At 33.4% G+C, this 17058-nt stretch overlaps 2 protein-coding genes and 1 long non-coding RNA gene across 3 annotated transcripts; 2 read left to right on the forward strand and 1 right to left on the reverse strand.

Moving 5' to 3' along the window:
• Positions 1 to 58: 58 nt before the first annotated feature.
• LOC123696429 (uncharacterized protein F21D5.5) lies at positions 59 to 3480 on the reverse strand. The gene is made up of 6 exons (XM_045642587.1): positions 3138 to 3480; positions 2308 to 2993; positions 1588 to 1857; positions 1042 to 1191; positions 564 to 769; positions 59 to 225 (listed from the first exon to the last, which is right to left on the reverse strand). The coding sequence occupies exons 1-6, from the start codon at positions 3274 to 3276 to the stop codon at positions 102 to 104; spliced, it is 1575 nt and encodes a 524-aa protein (XP_045498543.1). The 5' UTR covers positions 3277 to 3480; the 3' UTR covers positions 59 to 101.
• A 103-nt stretch (positions 3481 to 3583) lies between these two features.
• On the forward strand, positions 3584 to 4748 carry LOC123696163. The gene is made up of 2 exons (XR_006752046.1): positions 3584 to 3909; positions 4535 to 4748. It is a non-coding gene; the product is annotated as an uncharacterized LOC123696163 (long non-coding RNA).
• Positions 4749 to 5546: 798 nt separating this feature from the next.
• LOC123696262 (acetyl-coenzyme A transporter 1) lies at positions 5547 to 15988 on the forward strand. Its single transcript, XM_045642333.1, has 8 exons — positions 5547 to 5831; positions 5937 to 6167; positions 9630 to 9919; positions 10094 to 10451; positions 10904 to 11023; positions 13869 to 14051; positions 14414 to 14635; positions 14987 to 15988. Exons 2-8 carry the CDS (start codon positions 5955 to 5957, stop codon positions 15155 to 15157), a joined length of 1557 nt encoding a protein of 518 aa, XP_045498289.1. The 5' UTR covers positions 5547 to 5831; positions 5937 to 5954; the 3' UTR covers positions 15158 to 15988.
• Positions 15989 to 17058: the final 1070 nt, after the last annotated feature.

Raw genomic sequence — 17058 nt, forward strand, 5'->3', positions numbered from 1 at the left:
TACATATAACAATTTGTTTGTGCGTGTCATTTGCCAATTTGCAATAAAACAGTTTGTATAAATAACAATGTCTTTTATTTCACAATTCATGATAAATTATTTTATTTTTCTAACAAAAACATTCTATACAGTTTTTCAGCCGGTTCATCTTCGAAAACGGGATTGAATTTCACTTCTAGTACTTCCTTGAAGCCCTCTTTTACTGTTGGTTCAACAAATTTGCTTCTGCAACAAAAATCAATAAAATTAAGTAAATAGGACCTACTTTATTCTTCTATAAAATTATGATTATAATATTGAGAACTGCAGAAATATAATCTTTATAATAAAATAATGTTTTAACTTTTATGTTATTCTGTGTTTGTGGCCAATTTACACCGTATATGAAAAAATAATTAATTAAGATTCAGGACAATCTTCGTTGGGTTTAAACCTAGCCATTTTGCCAACAACAATAATTATTATAGACACCACCTGTACCTACTTAAAATTTCCAAGAGTTTCTTTTAGAATAAACATAAATAGAAAAACCGATAGGTATAGTATTAAGTCATAATACTCACTTAAAAGTATTAAAAACGATATCATTCACAGGCAAATGTTTCGTCTTCAATATTTCTCTAAACTTATTATTATGTTGTGCGTGTGCCTTGCTAGTTGTCATCTTGGCACATCTACATTGCACCCGTTTCTCTTTGGCGAGCGCCGTCCAGCGACTTCGCGACTCCAAGTCGGGATTTGTACTGTCTACTATCACGCTTTTGCCTTGCTGAAAATTTCAATTATTTTGATCAATAACAAGTGCACAAATAAGTTGAATAAATTCTACTTACTTATGAATGGGCGTTTGTTTTGTTTTGGATCTAATACTACTTTCGCGATTTTGATGAAATTTATTTTTTACTAGCCGCGCCCCGCGGTTTGCTCCTGTAGGTCTGGTGATGATAAATAGCCTTCGCCTTCCTCGATAAATGGGCTATCTAACACCGAAAGAATTTTTCAAATCGAATCAAATTACTATTTAGTTCACATTATATTTACCTGCAAATACTTTGACGCTTCAGCTGAACATTTCTGCCAGGAACCAAGGACGTCTCTGCATACAGTGACATACTTGTTGTTTGATTTCTTCTCAATTTGTTTGGCTATAAACGATTTACCGCTCCCTGGGTATCCCACCATCACAAGTAGCTAGAATTGAATAATATACATACATTAGCTTATGTTCCCTGAATATGGCTTAATTTTTATTCCGAAAAAATTGTATATATAAAAATCAGCCAGGTTTTCCTTCCTGACGCTATAACTCCAGAATGCACGAACCGAACAGTTTTGCATTAGTTGGAAAGGTCTCAGGCTCCGTGAGGTTTATAGCAAAGAAAAGGTGTCTCTGGTGGCGAAACGGAGTTCGCCCGGTTTTCTAGTATTGTATAAATATTATGTATAGATTGTAGAATGTAGTTATTTTAATGTAATAAAAATCTGGGTTTAGTATTCAGTATACACCAATCAATATGTATAGTTATATTTATAAAATAAACAACAACAATACACTGTATTAATAAGACACATTTTGAAAATATTTACCTCTTGTTCTGAACTAATCAATTTTTCATTAAACGGTTCAGATTTCACATCTTTCGGAATGAATTCTGGACGACTCATGGGCACATTAGCAATAGAGTGGCCTAAGAAGAATTGTTCAGGCGTAAAGAACTTGAGGCCGAGGTTCTCTGCTAGAAGAATATCAGCCATGGAGTGATCTTTCTTCTTGCCTGGTGCCCAGTTTGCATTCCTACCAGCTGCATCACCACAATAGAAACTGGCTTGCATATCAATTGGTATATTATCATTTTTCTGAAATAAGAAATGTTAAATAGAGTTAGAATTTATAGACAAAAGAAGTGTGTGTATATAAATTTAAATTTAAGAAAAAATTCGATTACGAGACGGGACTCGCACCCGCATCCTTTCACCCCAATCCAGGGCGGATGCTTGACCAACTCAGCCACCCATGACCCGCCAGAGCGATCGAATTTTTTCTATTCTTTATAAATTTATATTTATAAAATGTTTGAATGCCATAAAACCAAAAATATCAAATTGAAGTGTGTTTTTTTTAATCTGCCTAGATTTTTTATCCTCCAGCTAATTCAAAAATAATTTTATTTAAATTATAAAAAAATGACTCAGAAATTATAATATATCCACAGAAATTTGTTTCATTTACTACCTATCTTATTATAGCTTTGTCATATGATTCACAATACATGTAAGTAAACAAATTGAATTAATTTTTCACAATACCTGCTCAGCAAGTACATCCCACATGCCAGTAGCTGGTTTTCTAAAGAATCCCTTCCCTGTAGCAATGAAAACTTGAGCGGGAACATCCAATTTAGCAACCACACCCTCAATCTTCTTTTTGAAATCCTCTATTTTCACTCTACCACTACCAATCGGTGACTGGTTACTCATCAGCACAATTTTGTACCCATCTTTATGTTTTTCAGTCAACTTCTGTGGCACACAAGGAAAATTTATCTGCCAATCATTTGTGTCCACTGGATGTACTTTCCCTGACTTGGTCTTTATCAAAGTTCCATCCATATCAAATGCAGCTATTTTGGCACTTGATTTCACACCTTTTGATGTATAGATGTAAACCTCACCCTTGTCTACATCTTCCCAAAAACTTTCCAGGCATCCTTTTACCTCCATGTTATCTGAGTCTGTTTTTATAAGTTTTCGTTTTTGTTCCGGCGTCTCACTCGATTTACGTTTTACACCTAATTTTGGTTTTTCATAATCATCAGGAGGTGGGTCAAACTCAATTACATGAAAGTACTGGTTTACTAATATTTCTATTTTACTACCATGTTTAATTTTATACACGCCATCCTTCTTCAATGCGAAACCGTCTAAACCTGACGGATTTATTCCTATTTGCTTCACTTCAACTAAACATTCATCACAATCAGCTTTTAGACTAACTGAAAAGATATTCTGTGATCAGTACGAAATATAGCATAAAGAAAAATAGACGAAATGTTATCTATTATGTAATTCAAAAATTAATTCAATAATTTGTATTGTAATTAAGTTTTTAAGCGAACATGTTTCTTTTTATTACTTACGTTGTTGTCGAGAGCACGACAGATCTTTTATCTTAGTTATTTTGCTACGTCCCAGTACTGTCTCAACCTTATGTGGTAAAAATATAGGCGCATGCGAATCCAAGACACAGCGCAAAAAGCACTTACGAACCATATTCATATAGTTTTGTTATCGCTATTCCTACAAATTATCATAATAATAACCAACGATACCAGAGTTGTGTATGAATTAAAGTATAAAAAGCCGGATATGTATTTAAAATATAATATGCTGGATGCGAAGTACGAGTTTAATTGGATTTTAATTCCTGAATCCTAAATTCAAATATTAAGTTGAAAAGTCCTAACAAATTTTCTGTGTTTACAATTATTTTTATGTATAGTGTCACAAGTGACAAGTGACAACTGACATCCAATCCACAGATTATATATTTTAACATGTGACATGTCAGACATGTAACCTTAGATTATACACCTATAGATGTAACCACTAAAATGACTTTCCTTGAAAGAGCGAGATCGTTAATTGTCAAACCCATGCAAAGAAACAGGACAGAATATATAGTTTTTGTCTTTGTCGACATGGCCGGTTTTATTGTTTGGCAAGATCTGAGTTGTGACAAACAAACTTGGCGTCTTTTGGATTTTTCTGTGATTGTGTGAATTTACAGTGTTTATTGCGTATAAAAATTGGATAATACAGAATATTTAGTGTACGTGCGATGGTGGGTTGCAGTGTTTTGGGTTGTAAAAGCCGGAGTGAGCGAAAAATTGAAGGAATAACATTTCACACGTAAGTAGGCGAAATTATCATTTCTTTCGTTATTACAACGCCAGATGATCATCGATTATGATGTTTTGTGATGAATTCAGTGCTGTGATGCCAAGAATATTGAGTTGTGATACGTGTTTTCACTATCTTAAAATAAAATAACGATTAACGATGAACAGTTCAGGGTTGCCATAATGGCTACTTTAATTTACCCAAATAAATCATATTTCTTTATTGTTAGTACATACATACGATTCGAGGTCTTGTTTTGTGAAGAGAAAATAAAGATTATGATTATAATTAAAGATTATGATTGTTGGGTTTGCTTATCATGGTAGGTACTCATCCTACTTATATTATAAATTCGATGGTTTGGATGTTTGTTTGTTACTCAATCACACAATAACGTCTGGATGGATTTCAATGATATTTTGCACATGAGTAGTTTATTACCTGGATTAACACGCGTATGAAGTCGCGGGTAAAAGCTAGTAGTATAATATTTTTATTGAGAGGAAATTAATTCTTCTGTACGTAAATTTTAATTTTAGTTACATTTATTTAAGGGCTTTATTGTAGTTTATTTAACTTATTACTCAATAAAGATAAACTTTCGTAACATGCGAATAAAATCTTCTTTTTTCAGGTTTCCATCCAATATTGATAAGAGAAATGGCTGGATGCCACTGGACGAGAAAATTGGCTGCCAACAAAATATTCAAAAATTTGTTCCATTCATTTTGATGATGATTCATTACTGTATAAAAATAAACAAGTACAATTAAAACCTCACTCAAGCCTGCCAAGCTGTACTTATTTCATTATGTATATAGTAATAAATAATAAACATGTTTATGTTATAGACTGGTTTTATTTCATCATTGAACGTGTCGTGTGTGTTTTATGTCGTGTCGGTCGATAGATGTCCATCATTGAGGTATTATTATAGAGAGGACACCACGAACAAAAACGAATTTTCCTTACTGTATATATCTGTATATTGTGATACAATTCTCCTTACCTACCTTACGGAGGTTTTATTAAAGTATTTCGTACGACTACGACATAAGAGTTACATTATTGAAGCTAGCATTTAAAATATGCAAATTCAGAATTTTTAGTTTGCGAAGTACTTACAGGTATTTATAAAGTCTGTTCGCGATCAAGTAAGATTCATAATATTTTTTACCTAATATGTGGGAATTGCCAACTTATTAGGCAACACCACAAAATTCTATTTCTGTTTCAAGTGCGGCCACGCCATGGTTACATCTATAGGTGTATAATCTAAGCATGTAACAGATAGGTACAGGGTATGTAAATAAAGCGGGGCTTACACGACGTGAATTGCAATACAAGTTCTCAAGTGCCGTGCATAAAGTCGTCATTAATCACTGGTAAAAGACATCTGGCAAACCGCCATTATAACTCGTGTATAACAAATCGATTCTTTGTAGCTTTTTTACGCGGAGCACCTTCGACTCGTAGTAAATATGGTCGTCGTCACGGGTCGTCGTCATTCAATGAACGCGCTAGTCATTCACTCAAATACCAGATTCAACGAGATGACGGTGACATTATACGTGTTGACAGATGTTGACGTGGTGTCGACAAAGACGTGATGACTGATGTCTGATGTCAATTGTCAATGTCAGAAACAGAAAGACAGCTCACTAATGTCTGGATGTGGGATTTCTAGTTTTAAAATATAATTACTTTTAATGAATTCACTTTGATTGATGGTTCGATATTTCTATTCTGTCCACCTGTATCGTGACAATAATTGAACATCAGCACTAAACGGTTTTTCTACGTGTACGTGTACTTTTGTGAGTGGCAAATAATTTCCGTACGAGTGTCACCACCACAGGTCACCACTTAATGAAGAAAATCGTGTTTCCAATCATTATCTGTTAAGACTAAGTACAGTTTTAAAAATTAAGGTTGGTTACTAAGTTATTTATTGAAAAAAATCACACACACACACACACACACAATTTTTTATAACATAATTATTAATTAAGAACCAATAAAATTTTATTTTTCAGTCGTTACTCGGCTCAATAATGTCGGTGACAAACAGAAAGAAAACAGTCGAAAAAGAGCAATTACTTGAAAATGGAGATTCAAATATAAATAATGAAAGAAGTAATATTAAAGGAGATGAATGGAACATAGCAGTATTATTATTCTTATATGCACTACAGGGTATTCCGTTAGGTCTAGCTGGAGCAATACCTATGTTACTACAAAATCGAGGTATAACTTACACTCAACAAGTAAGTTTCTGTTATGATTGTTTTTTTTTTTTGGAGTTTTTATTATTATCATTAATGTTGAATTAAACTGGATATAATTATTAAATTCTTATCTTATTCTGCATATACAATATACATTCACTATAACGTAATGGCACCGAATACCGACCACTGATTGATACGGCTAAATGAATCCTTTAAAAGATAAATTAAATACTCTGGAGGTCATAAGAAAAAATGATATTATGAAAGATTACGAACTTATATTTTAAAATATGCACATAATTGTATTTCATAATGGCTTTTTATTACCTAAATTTGGATTTTAACTGTCACGACTGGAAATTAACTGAAAGCACCATTTTCCGACCGACTGAGTACAAATACACGTGTTTCCGACCACTGAGTAGCTAGATTCCGACCAGTCAAATATTTTCTACTAAAATCAACTTTATGATAATAGAAATACAATGGAAATTCGTAAAACCCGTTTCGTCTTTTCACTGCATCACGCGTGGACCGATTTCGATAATTCTTTTTTATTATATTACTTGAAGTACGAGGATGGTTCTTATGGAGAGATATTTTAAATATGTACCACGGGCGAAGCCGGGGCGGACCGCTAGTTTTAACCCCTTACCGCATACGGAGCCATATATGGACGACGAAGTTTATGAATTTTTTATAGGCTAACTATAAACAATATCTAAAAAAACTACCTTACATCTTAAACAGCATTTCATCGAGAATTGGAATGTAATTAATTTATACAGTGTAAATATTATCCATCAGATATATTATAGATTTAGTCTAGGGCGTGCGACGGTTTGGGTGCGCGGAAAAAACCGTGATTTTCAAATTAAGATTTCAATATCAAAAAGGTGAGTAAAGCCATGAAAAAAAATATTTCTTCATTCTTTAGTCTTTCTAAAATAAGGTAAAACATTTGGTTAGGTTGTTTTTTTTGCTTTAATCATGTTTTTTGTACTTTTCCAAATCTGTCATATTTGGCTTCGTATGCATTCCGTCCAAAATATATTATGTCATATGTGGCTGGGTATGCATTCAAGCACAGCATGGATACTTTCACTGATTGTTCCAGTATCGATCCTAGACACTTTTATCTCACTATGCTAAGCATGTAAATATTATATCATCATCAATAAATACAGACTCATGCTATATGCCACTGTATGATTTTTAATTAGCCGTTTCAGAGCAAATGCGAAAGTCAGGGAAAGCTCTTATTACCAAAAGACGTGGTCGTCTCTCAAAAACTTAGAAACATCGGCATCTCTGGAGTCTCCTCAGTATTTCTGACTCGCCAATTACCGCAAAAAAGCTACGAAAAACTCCTGCAGGACATCTGGATTTTCACTTTGATTCTGTACGATCTGATGGGATTAGTCATTACCGAATTTGGAAGAAGAACGCCCGTCAGCTATGCCTATATTGTTCCAATTTCGTTCCTTCACGTTATGTGAAAAATATAACGTGTTTTTATGTTATAATGACAAACGTAATTGTTTTAAGCAATTTCACGAAGTATAAGTTGGCTGTGATTCTGAGTGTTATTTAGGTATCCATATAAAGTACTAACATTTCGCCCGCGGCCTCGCCCGCGTTTTCAAAGAAAACCCCGCATAGTTCCCGTTCCCGTGGGATTTTCGGGATAAAACCTATCCTATGTGTTAGTCCAAGTTACCCTCTATATTATGTGTGCTAAATTTCATAGAAGTCGGTTCAGTAGTATTTGCGTGAAACAGTAACAAACAAACACATACACATACATCCACCCTCACAAACTTTCGAATTTATAATATAAGTAGGATAGGATTTATGTAAAGTATATGTAGCATATCAGTTGACTAAGCATTCAGGATACAAGCTTAAGTTTAGTTTGGGGCTTAGCAACCGTGTGTGTGAAATTAGTCCGGAATATGTTTTTATTTTATTAATCAGTTACTTTTTTCTAATTGCATACGAAGCCATATATGACAGAAAAAATACAACAAACACTGCATACGAGTCCATATATGGCGCCGTTATATATTTTCTATAATATAAGTAAATAATTTTTTTTCTCAATTTGATCTCATAATGTAAGGTCTAATAAACACTTTTTTGCAAAAAAATAATTTTTATTTCATCTCCTTAATAATTCATGCAATAAGGGGTTAAATAATATTTGAGCATTTATTATAATAACAAAAACTAACTCTATGTTAGACTGTAGTAGTTTAAAATAACATTTACTCAAACTCAAACTCATAATATGCCTCACTGGTCATCCACACTAAATTAGAATGTCCCATTGACTACTTTGCCCAATTCTAAAATCCATTTCACCAAAAGTATTATTTCAGCTAATGAGAATACTTCAGCCTCTTTTTTATCACTCATGATGATGACCTGAAATAAACGCATGCAATTTCACTCAAGCACAGCGCAAGCAAAAGCAACCCAGTTGGACGGAAACAGGGAAATATATCGCACCTAGATTCCGACCAAACCTAAAATTGCGTAATAAAGCCTCTAAACCGAAATTGATATTCATTTTTAGTTCATTTCTATTTCATATGTACACTATAAAGATCTCACAATTTCTTAGTTATGCAATTATGTGTCATAAACGTAAAATATAGGGGTTTTAAACCAGACCGGTCTTTGTAAATGAATAACGAAAAAATCAAAAAAGAGTGTCAGTTAAAACGTATATTACAAATAATCCATTAAAGTAAGCATTGGTCGCATACAGGTGTAGTATATAAGCATAGCGTTTAGAATAAATAACTTAATACGAAACCTCCACAAAACAACATGCATAATAGATTATTACCTTCTTTTACAAAGTGCGAAATTCCGTTTACCGACCGATTCGGTCGGATTTCGGAATGTTGTTATTTTGAAAAGCTCCTCATTCCGTCCATAATTATTTGTCCAAAAAAACCTATAAAAACACGCTATCTTTGCATGTATATTTTAAAATTAATAATTTAAAACACCAATAAAACGTTCAAAGTAAATTAACCACAAACTTACCTGAGTATTTAGCGTAAAAATCCAAATGTTTATTTTCACCGTTTTATGTTTTTTTCGCATTCAATTCAATACAAACTACACCCTCGCCTAGCTTTTCTTGGATTGACGAAATGTCGGTTAAAATTTGAAACCCAATTTTGGACAGATGACGTACGATAAGTGATTGAATCGAAAGCCTTCAGTTTCACGAGTGTCGCGCGTATTTTAAACGTTTTATCAAATAAAAATCAAAATGGTCGGATAGAGGAGGCTAGTCGGAAACCGGTGCCGTTACGTTAGGTAGTTTTTTTCAGAAGATTTAAAAATTTATACCATACTGAAAATTCAACTATATTTAAAAATCAATATTACTAAACGTTGCCCTTGGAAAATGTCTTCTACCACTTCTAATTACTATGCACACACAAGTCTTATCAATTGTTTTTTTTTTTTTTCTTACAGGCTGAGTTCAGTTTTGTAAATTGGCCATTTAGCGTAAAATTATTATGGGCACCCATAGTGGATGCTCTTTTCTTACCCAAGTTTGGGAGGAGAAAAACTTGGCTGGTACCTATACAATATTTGATTGGAATTGTGATGATAATAATGTCAAGTAATATCACAGATTGGCTTGGCTCAGAAGAAAAAGCTCCAACAATGACTTTGTTGACTATATCATTTTTATTTTTGAATTTTCTCGCGGCAACACAAGATATTGCTGTTGATGGATGGGCTTTGACTATGCTGAAAAGGTACTATATTATTATATTATTTTCAATTTTTAATTGAATATTGTAAAGCTTTAGATTTTCAATTTTTTTTCTTCATTCCAAGTTCTAACATTTTATTCTAAGAATGTAAACACTTAATGAGCATATTTATTTCCCGAAATCATCAATTAAAAATGCCTTATATTAAATTTTCAGGTGTAACGTTGGACACGCATCAACTTGCAATACAGTTGGACAAACAGCAGGTTTCTTCCTCGGTTATGTGTTGTTCCTTGCTCTAGAGTCACCGTACTTTTGCAACAAGTATTTAAGATATGAACCAGAAGACACTGGTATAGTAACTTTAGCTGGCTTCTTACTATTTTGGGGCTGGGTGTTTATCGCAACTACGACACTTATAGCACTATTGAAACATGAGAAGAATGATACTGAAAGCTCTAATGATGATGAGGGGAAAGGTGTAAAGGATATAGTCAATGCATACCAACAGTTATATACTATCGTCAAATTGCCTGCAGTGAGGACGTTGGCGCTTGTTTTGTTTACGGCTAAAGTAAGTATAATAATAAAATTATTTTTTTTGTAGAATAATGGTGTGCATTACAGTTTGTAAAGTTGTCCAATAAGTGTGATAAGAAAAAATCATTTAAACTAGCCAACAATTAAAATGTTATGAAGAAATTAAAGCTATAATTGGCCAGTCAATGTTATTGGAAATAAAATGATCAAGTATAAGTTTTTGTAAAATTGCTTAGAAAATTATTATAAGTAAAAAGTAATAAAATGACAAAATAATTGGTACTGTAAAAATAATACACTACTACAATTTTATTTCAATGAATCATGACTCATTAATTTTTTATTACCTAAACATTTAATCACTTTGTTTTACCTATTCATGTTTAATAACAAATAAAGATAATTCAAAAGTCTATTATGAATGATAAATTTTAATTAATGAATGACCAATAAAATTAAACATTTACACGTAATTATAAATTTCAGCTTGGATTCTGCGCAAGTGACGCTGTGTCTGGTTTGAAACTGGTGGAAGCTGGTGTTCCACGCGAAGATCTCGCCTTATTGGCCGTTCCTTTGGTTCCTGTACAAATTATCATGCCTGTGGTATGTATTAGATCAAGAGCCCACGCCGGCCAGACTTTCCTTTCTTTAGGAAAGTTGAAAGTTTCTCTGTATATGTCTCCGATATAGATAAGAACGACTAGCGATTATCAAGTCTGGGTTGTGGTTACTTTGGCAGGAAACAGGTAGTAAAGGTGTATAAAATTGTACCTAACTTTCATTATAGTTTTAAAGCTAAATTTTATATATGTTACTTGGAGACGTATAAAAAGATGTTAACTCAAGAGCCGGACAGTTTTCATGGTTCTTACATCTTGCCAGACACATTTAAAAAATAACTAACATATCATCAAATTAACGTACTACCTAAACGTGACACAATAACAAAATCATCGAGATACGTGGATTTCCATCGACATAAGTCGCCGTAAAAGATAAGTAATAACTTTATTACTTATATTATACTATTATTTTTTAGTCATTAATTATAGTAAACTAATGTTTTTAGTGGGTTATTTCATATTTGATACACTTTTAGGTAGTACGTTAATTTGATGGTATGTTAGTTATTTTTTAAATGTGTCTGGCAAGATGTAAGAACCATGAAAACTGTCCGGCTCTTGAGTTAACATCTTTTTATACGTCTCCAAGTAACATATATAAAATTTAGCTTTAAAACTATAATGAAAGTTAGGTACAATTTTATACACCTTTACTACCTGTTTCCTGCCAAAGTAACCACAACCCAGACTTGATAATCGCTAGTCGTTCTTATCTATATCGGAGACATATACAGAGAAACTTTCAACTTTCCTAAAGAAAGGAAAGTCTGGCCGGCGTGGGCTCTTAGATTATATGGAAGTTTGTTCTGACCAAAATTATTCTAACTTATTATGCTAAATATGAATAATGAAAAAAAAACTTTAATTAATCAAATTGTGTTCAACATAAAATTATAAAAAATACACACACAAAACATAACATGTATTTGCTAAAAATTATAATTCTATCTATCTCCTCATATGTAAACATTTTTATTGATATAATATGTTTTTTCAATATTCATTATCAATTCTTGCCAATATTCTAAGAGCGGCCGTACACGGGCGGCTCGAGCAGTTAACGGCTGAGCGACGTACACGGACTGCTCGAGCTGTCGCTACAAACCGCGCAGTTGACGACTTGAAGCGGTCGCGACGGCTCGAGCAGTCCGTGTACGGCGGTGAATGAATGTCCATAGTTCACGGCGCGGTCGCCGCTTCAAGCCGTCGGTCTCAACTGCTTGAAGCGGTCCGTGTACGGTCGCCCTAAATCAGAAAGTTAATATGTACATTTTGTATCTATAAAAACCAGCCAACCAACTAATGCATCAAGAAAAACCAGTATTGTGCATTTTTTTTTAATATCAGTATAAAAAATTATTACTATTATGCATTTGCTATATATGCATCTGCTATATATAACGCTATACTGCGAAGAGAATACATACCTCCTCAGTGGAAAGTGGCTGAAATCATACTTATTCCCAAACCAGGAAAGGCTCCAGAAAACGTGTCCTCCTACCGCCCCATAAGTCTACTACCCGTTGCCTCAAAGATCTTGGAAATTCTCATTCTGAAACGCCTGACTCCACTGCTAGCCAAATCTGATTTAATACCGACCCATCAATTTGGCTTCCGCAAAGGTCACGGCACGATTGAACAAGTCCATCGTTTGGTCGAGATGATTAATAACGCATTCGAACACAAAAAATATTGTTCAGCAGCATTTTTGGACATTTCGCAGGCATTCGATCGTGTATGGCATGAGGGTCTTCTTTATAAAATATTCCAAGCTTTACCTATAAACTACTACCTAATCATAAAGTCATATCTTCAACAACGACACTTCTATGTTAAGCATGGAGACGACAGAACAAATCTCTACGAAATTAAGGCTGGTGTTCCACAGGGCAGCGTAATGGGTCCTGTATTATATCTAATATATACTTATGACTTACCGACTAAAGAAAATGTCCTCGTTGGAACATTTGCTGACGATACTGCTCTCATCGCAATGCATGAGGATCCTGTATCTGCCTCGGAAATGTTACAGCAAAGCTTAAATGATGTCTCAGTTTGGCTTAAAGACTGGAGAATAAAAGCCAACGAAACGAAGTCGGTGCAAGTGACATTTACCCTTAGACGCGATACTTGTCCACCCGTTCAACTTAACGGAATAACAATTCCTCAGTCAGAAGATGTGCGTTACTTGGGTATATACTTGGACAGACGTCTTACATGGAAGAAACATATATTCACAAAAAGGAAAGCTCTTAGTGTACAGTTTCGCAAATTGTACTGGCTCTTGGCACGTAACTCTGGCCTTTCACTGAACAACAAACTTCTTTTATACAAGTCTATCCTCAAACCAATTTGGTCATATGGAGTTGAACTTTGGGGCACCGCAGCTCACTCTAATCTGGAAATTATACAACGTTTCCAGTCAAAAATACTTCGTATCATATCTGGGGCCCCGTGGTTCATTAGCAATTGCCATCTTCACCGTGACTTGTTTATTCCAACTGTTAGAGAGGAAATTCTCAAGAAACTTAAGACATATAAAAGCCGTATAAAAAATCATCCCAACGTACTTGTCTGGAACATGATGGAGCCCACTCGCACTTTTAAGCGCATAAAACGGAGAGCTCCTCAAGACCTCCTTCCACCGTAGAATCAGACTCACCTTGATCATAGAAAATATTATATGGAGATGCCACTGGGCGTTTGCCATGCATGCCAACATTAAAACTTTTAACCACCAGCTTAATGCTTAATAAGGCAGATTGCAGGTTTAGAGGAGATTAAAAAAAAAAAAAAAAAAAAAAAAATTATGCATTTATTTACAGATCCTTGCCAAACACACAACTGGACCAGAGCCACTATCGCTATGGTTGCGTGCGTTTCCGCTGCGACTTTTAGTCGGACCGATAGCCGCAGCTTTAGTCGCACTCACACCTAGCCTGCTCGGAAACGCGGGACCATCGTACTTCTACCTCTTTATACTTATGTGCTTGTATGTGTTCCATCAGGTAGGTTCATATTGATTTCCTATTTTAAACAGACTATTTTGTTGACAGAATACAAGAAATTTACATTTAAATAACAATTTTCCTTTACCTTTAACTTCTATCAGACATTATACATTTCGGTCCTTCGTTTTTATTTATTAACTGTTTTGAGATTTTTTGTATTCTTTTAAAATGTCTCATTTATAAAGCAAATTATGCTGTAAAACTAACAGTAAAATGTTTGAATGTTTTCTTGAATTGGATTTTTTTAAATTGTCATTAACATATTATTCACAAAAAGGTACCAATTGCTGATGCTTCGTTTAGAAATTGACATTATGGCCTTGCAAAGTATACCTCCTGATCATTTAAACATATTCCAGACATGCCTATACTGCATGTTCGTAGCGGTGATGGCGTTCTTCGCCAAAGTATCCGACCCGCTTGTAGGCGGTACATACATGACACTACTGAACACTGTGTCCAATTTGGGCACGAACTGGCCGAACACACTCGCTCTATGGGCCGTGGACAGATTGACGTATAGATCGTGTAGTGCTGAAACGTTGGTTGATACTACGTGCGCTACGGAGTTGGAGACTGAGGTATGGTGTTGCCGTTTTATGATTATTATTTTTTAATAAAAAATTATTCTTCGATAGACTTATATTTTCTCTGTAAGATGTGTGCGCATTAATAATGTGATAATTACATATTTCATTATAAATAGTATGGCGTACCAGTTAATGTCTTCTTTAGTCGCATGGTGTGCCCTGTAGGGCAACTAGTTATAAATTTAATCTAATTTTTTTTTACCTACGACTATAAGTTACGATTATGACCTCAATCCAAAAATAACAGTTCTACAGTTGCTATTAAAGCAATACAAATCAAGTTTTAAACTTATTGAATACTTAACTGAATTAAAAGATAGTGATGATATTTTATTTTTCCAGGTATGCAAAACCAACGGTGGATCGTGCAATGTACGTATAGACGGATTCTACATAGAAACAGTAATTTGCCTCATAGCCGGATTTCTCTGGTTGCAATGGGGAAGAAAGACCATCAAGCGATTGCAGCGGCTGCCGTCAAGCGCTTGGCAGATTGCCCGAATACGTAGATAAGACTGATATAATAAATAATTTCGCTCTAAATAAATATGTTTTTCAAACCATAGACTATAAAGTATAGAATAAACGTACAAGTTACAATGACAGGTCATAAAAATGGCGCCAAATAATTAATATGGAGAATCGATTGTGCGATCTCCTCACTATATAGGATCGGAACTAATATTAAGTCGCCCGTTTAACATGGCTGTATGATCTCTTATAATTTTCCATCCATATTTATTAACAGCTCGTTAGAAACAAAATCGATTCTCTGTGGCTGTTTTATTGTTATAAATTTCAATATATGTATTATGGTAATCACAGACGAAATGGCTTAAAGGTATAACCATTCTGAGGTGCTTTATGTTTGAGGCTAAATGTACCACCATGCTTTCTTTGTGATCCTCCAAAAGGAGACTTTAATTTTAGCCAACTGTTGGTTCGAATTTTTATTCAATGATTCGGATATTTAATTTACTATAAGCCTAAAGTTTAGTAGGCTAAATGTTAAAATTCCAATTATTTGATGTTTATGATTAGTTTAAAATATATATAAGGTATGCGAGTCGAACTCGCGCTAAATTTTAGTTAATTTGTAGGTTGTTTTATTGAATTTTAAATTTAAGGACTCTATATTCTGTTTACCGTATAGATACGAAATTTACATAAATAATATCTGAATATTTCTTTTATGTGTGGGTATAATTAGAACATAATGCACCGCTTTAAATACGAAATTTTACCATTGTTGCGTTTATAATTAAGTAATATCTTACAGAAATTAACACTTCTCTTAATCTAAATATTTATAACAAATATCGGATAATTTGACGCACAAAAACTTGTTCACTAAAAATAAGGGTAGAATTACTAATTCATAATATTGAATCGTCGTGCAACTCGTGCAATTTCAAATTGACAAGATCATTTCCGGTTTTCCGCCTCTTTTTAAAGAAAATAGTATCGAGTTCGTAATAATGTGACCTCTTTGGATTATGCCTATTTGTATACTTGCAGTTTAATTTCTTATGACAATAATATTGTAAACTATAAAATAGTTTAAAATTGAAAGCAAATTTATAGAGTCAATTATACTTTGTATAGTATGGTTTTCTGACTGACCTTATAACATCTAGTATAGTTATATACCTACAAAACAATTTAATACACGAATGTTCTATGTAGAACTTGTATATTTGGAACAGTAGTAATAATAATTGTCTTATAAATAATTTGTTGTGTTCTATTATGTAATATGATACTTTAACTTTATATATATATATCCGCATTTGAAATATCCATTCCATTTCAAAACAAATTTTTAATGTAAATAATAATTATTCTTACATAATAAACAGTAAGGTTCATCACTATTCTATGTTTTTACATCTGATTTAATACTTAATGTGTTTCTACGGCACCTAAAATTTGAACGTGTCTCAGATATTAAGCTGTAAATATCTCGAATGTTCTAGAACATTTTTAAATGTCTGAGCGGAAACATTTCTGTAAACTGTAACAGATAAAATAAACCAACTTCAATTATATTTAAGGTCGATAAGGGTGCAATGCACATTAGATATATTTATTAGGAAAATTTATAAATTATTAATTTTATAGGTTCAAGCCCGGATCACGGGTTATGATATTTGTTTATTATAATATTTTTATTTAAGTAAATAAATACAGAGAGTGACATGTGATATCAGTTGTTTTTTTTTCTAAATAATAAAATCATACTACTTTGTAGTTGTTATGAAATTGTATGTTTTTATACTGACAATGATTGTAAATGGACAAAAAGTATAAGACCATAGGCACACGAAAGAAAAGACATATAGCCACGATTATATTTTATTTATTTACACATCAACATCTTACCATATACATAATTAAAAGACTATACAACAACA

This window comes from Colias croceus, chromosome 12 (assembly GCF_905220415.1).
Source record: "Colias croceus chromosome 12, ilColCroc2.1".
Taxonomy (NCBI): Eukaryota; Metazoa; Arthropoda; class Insecta; order Lepidoptera; family Pieridae; genus Colias; species Colias croceus.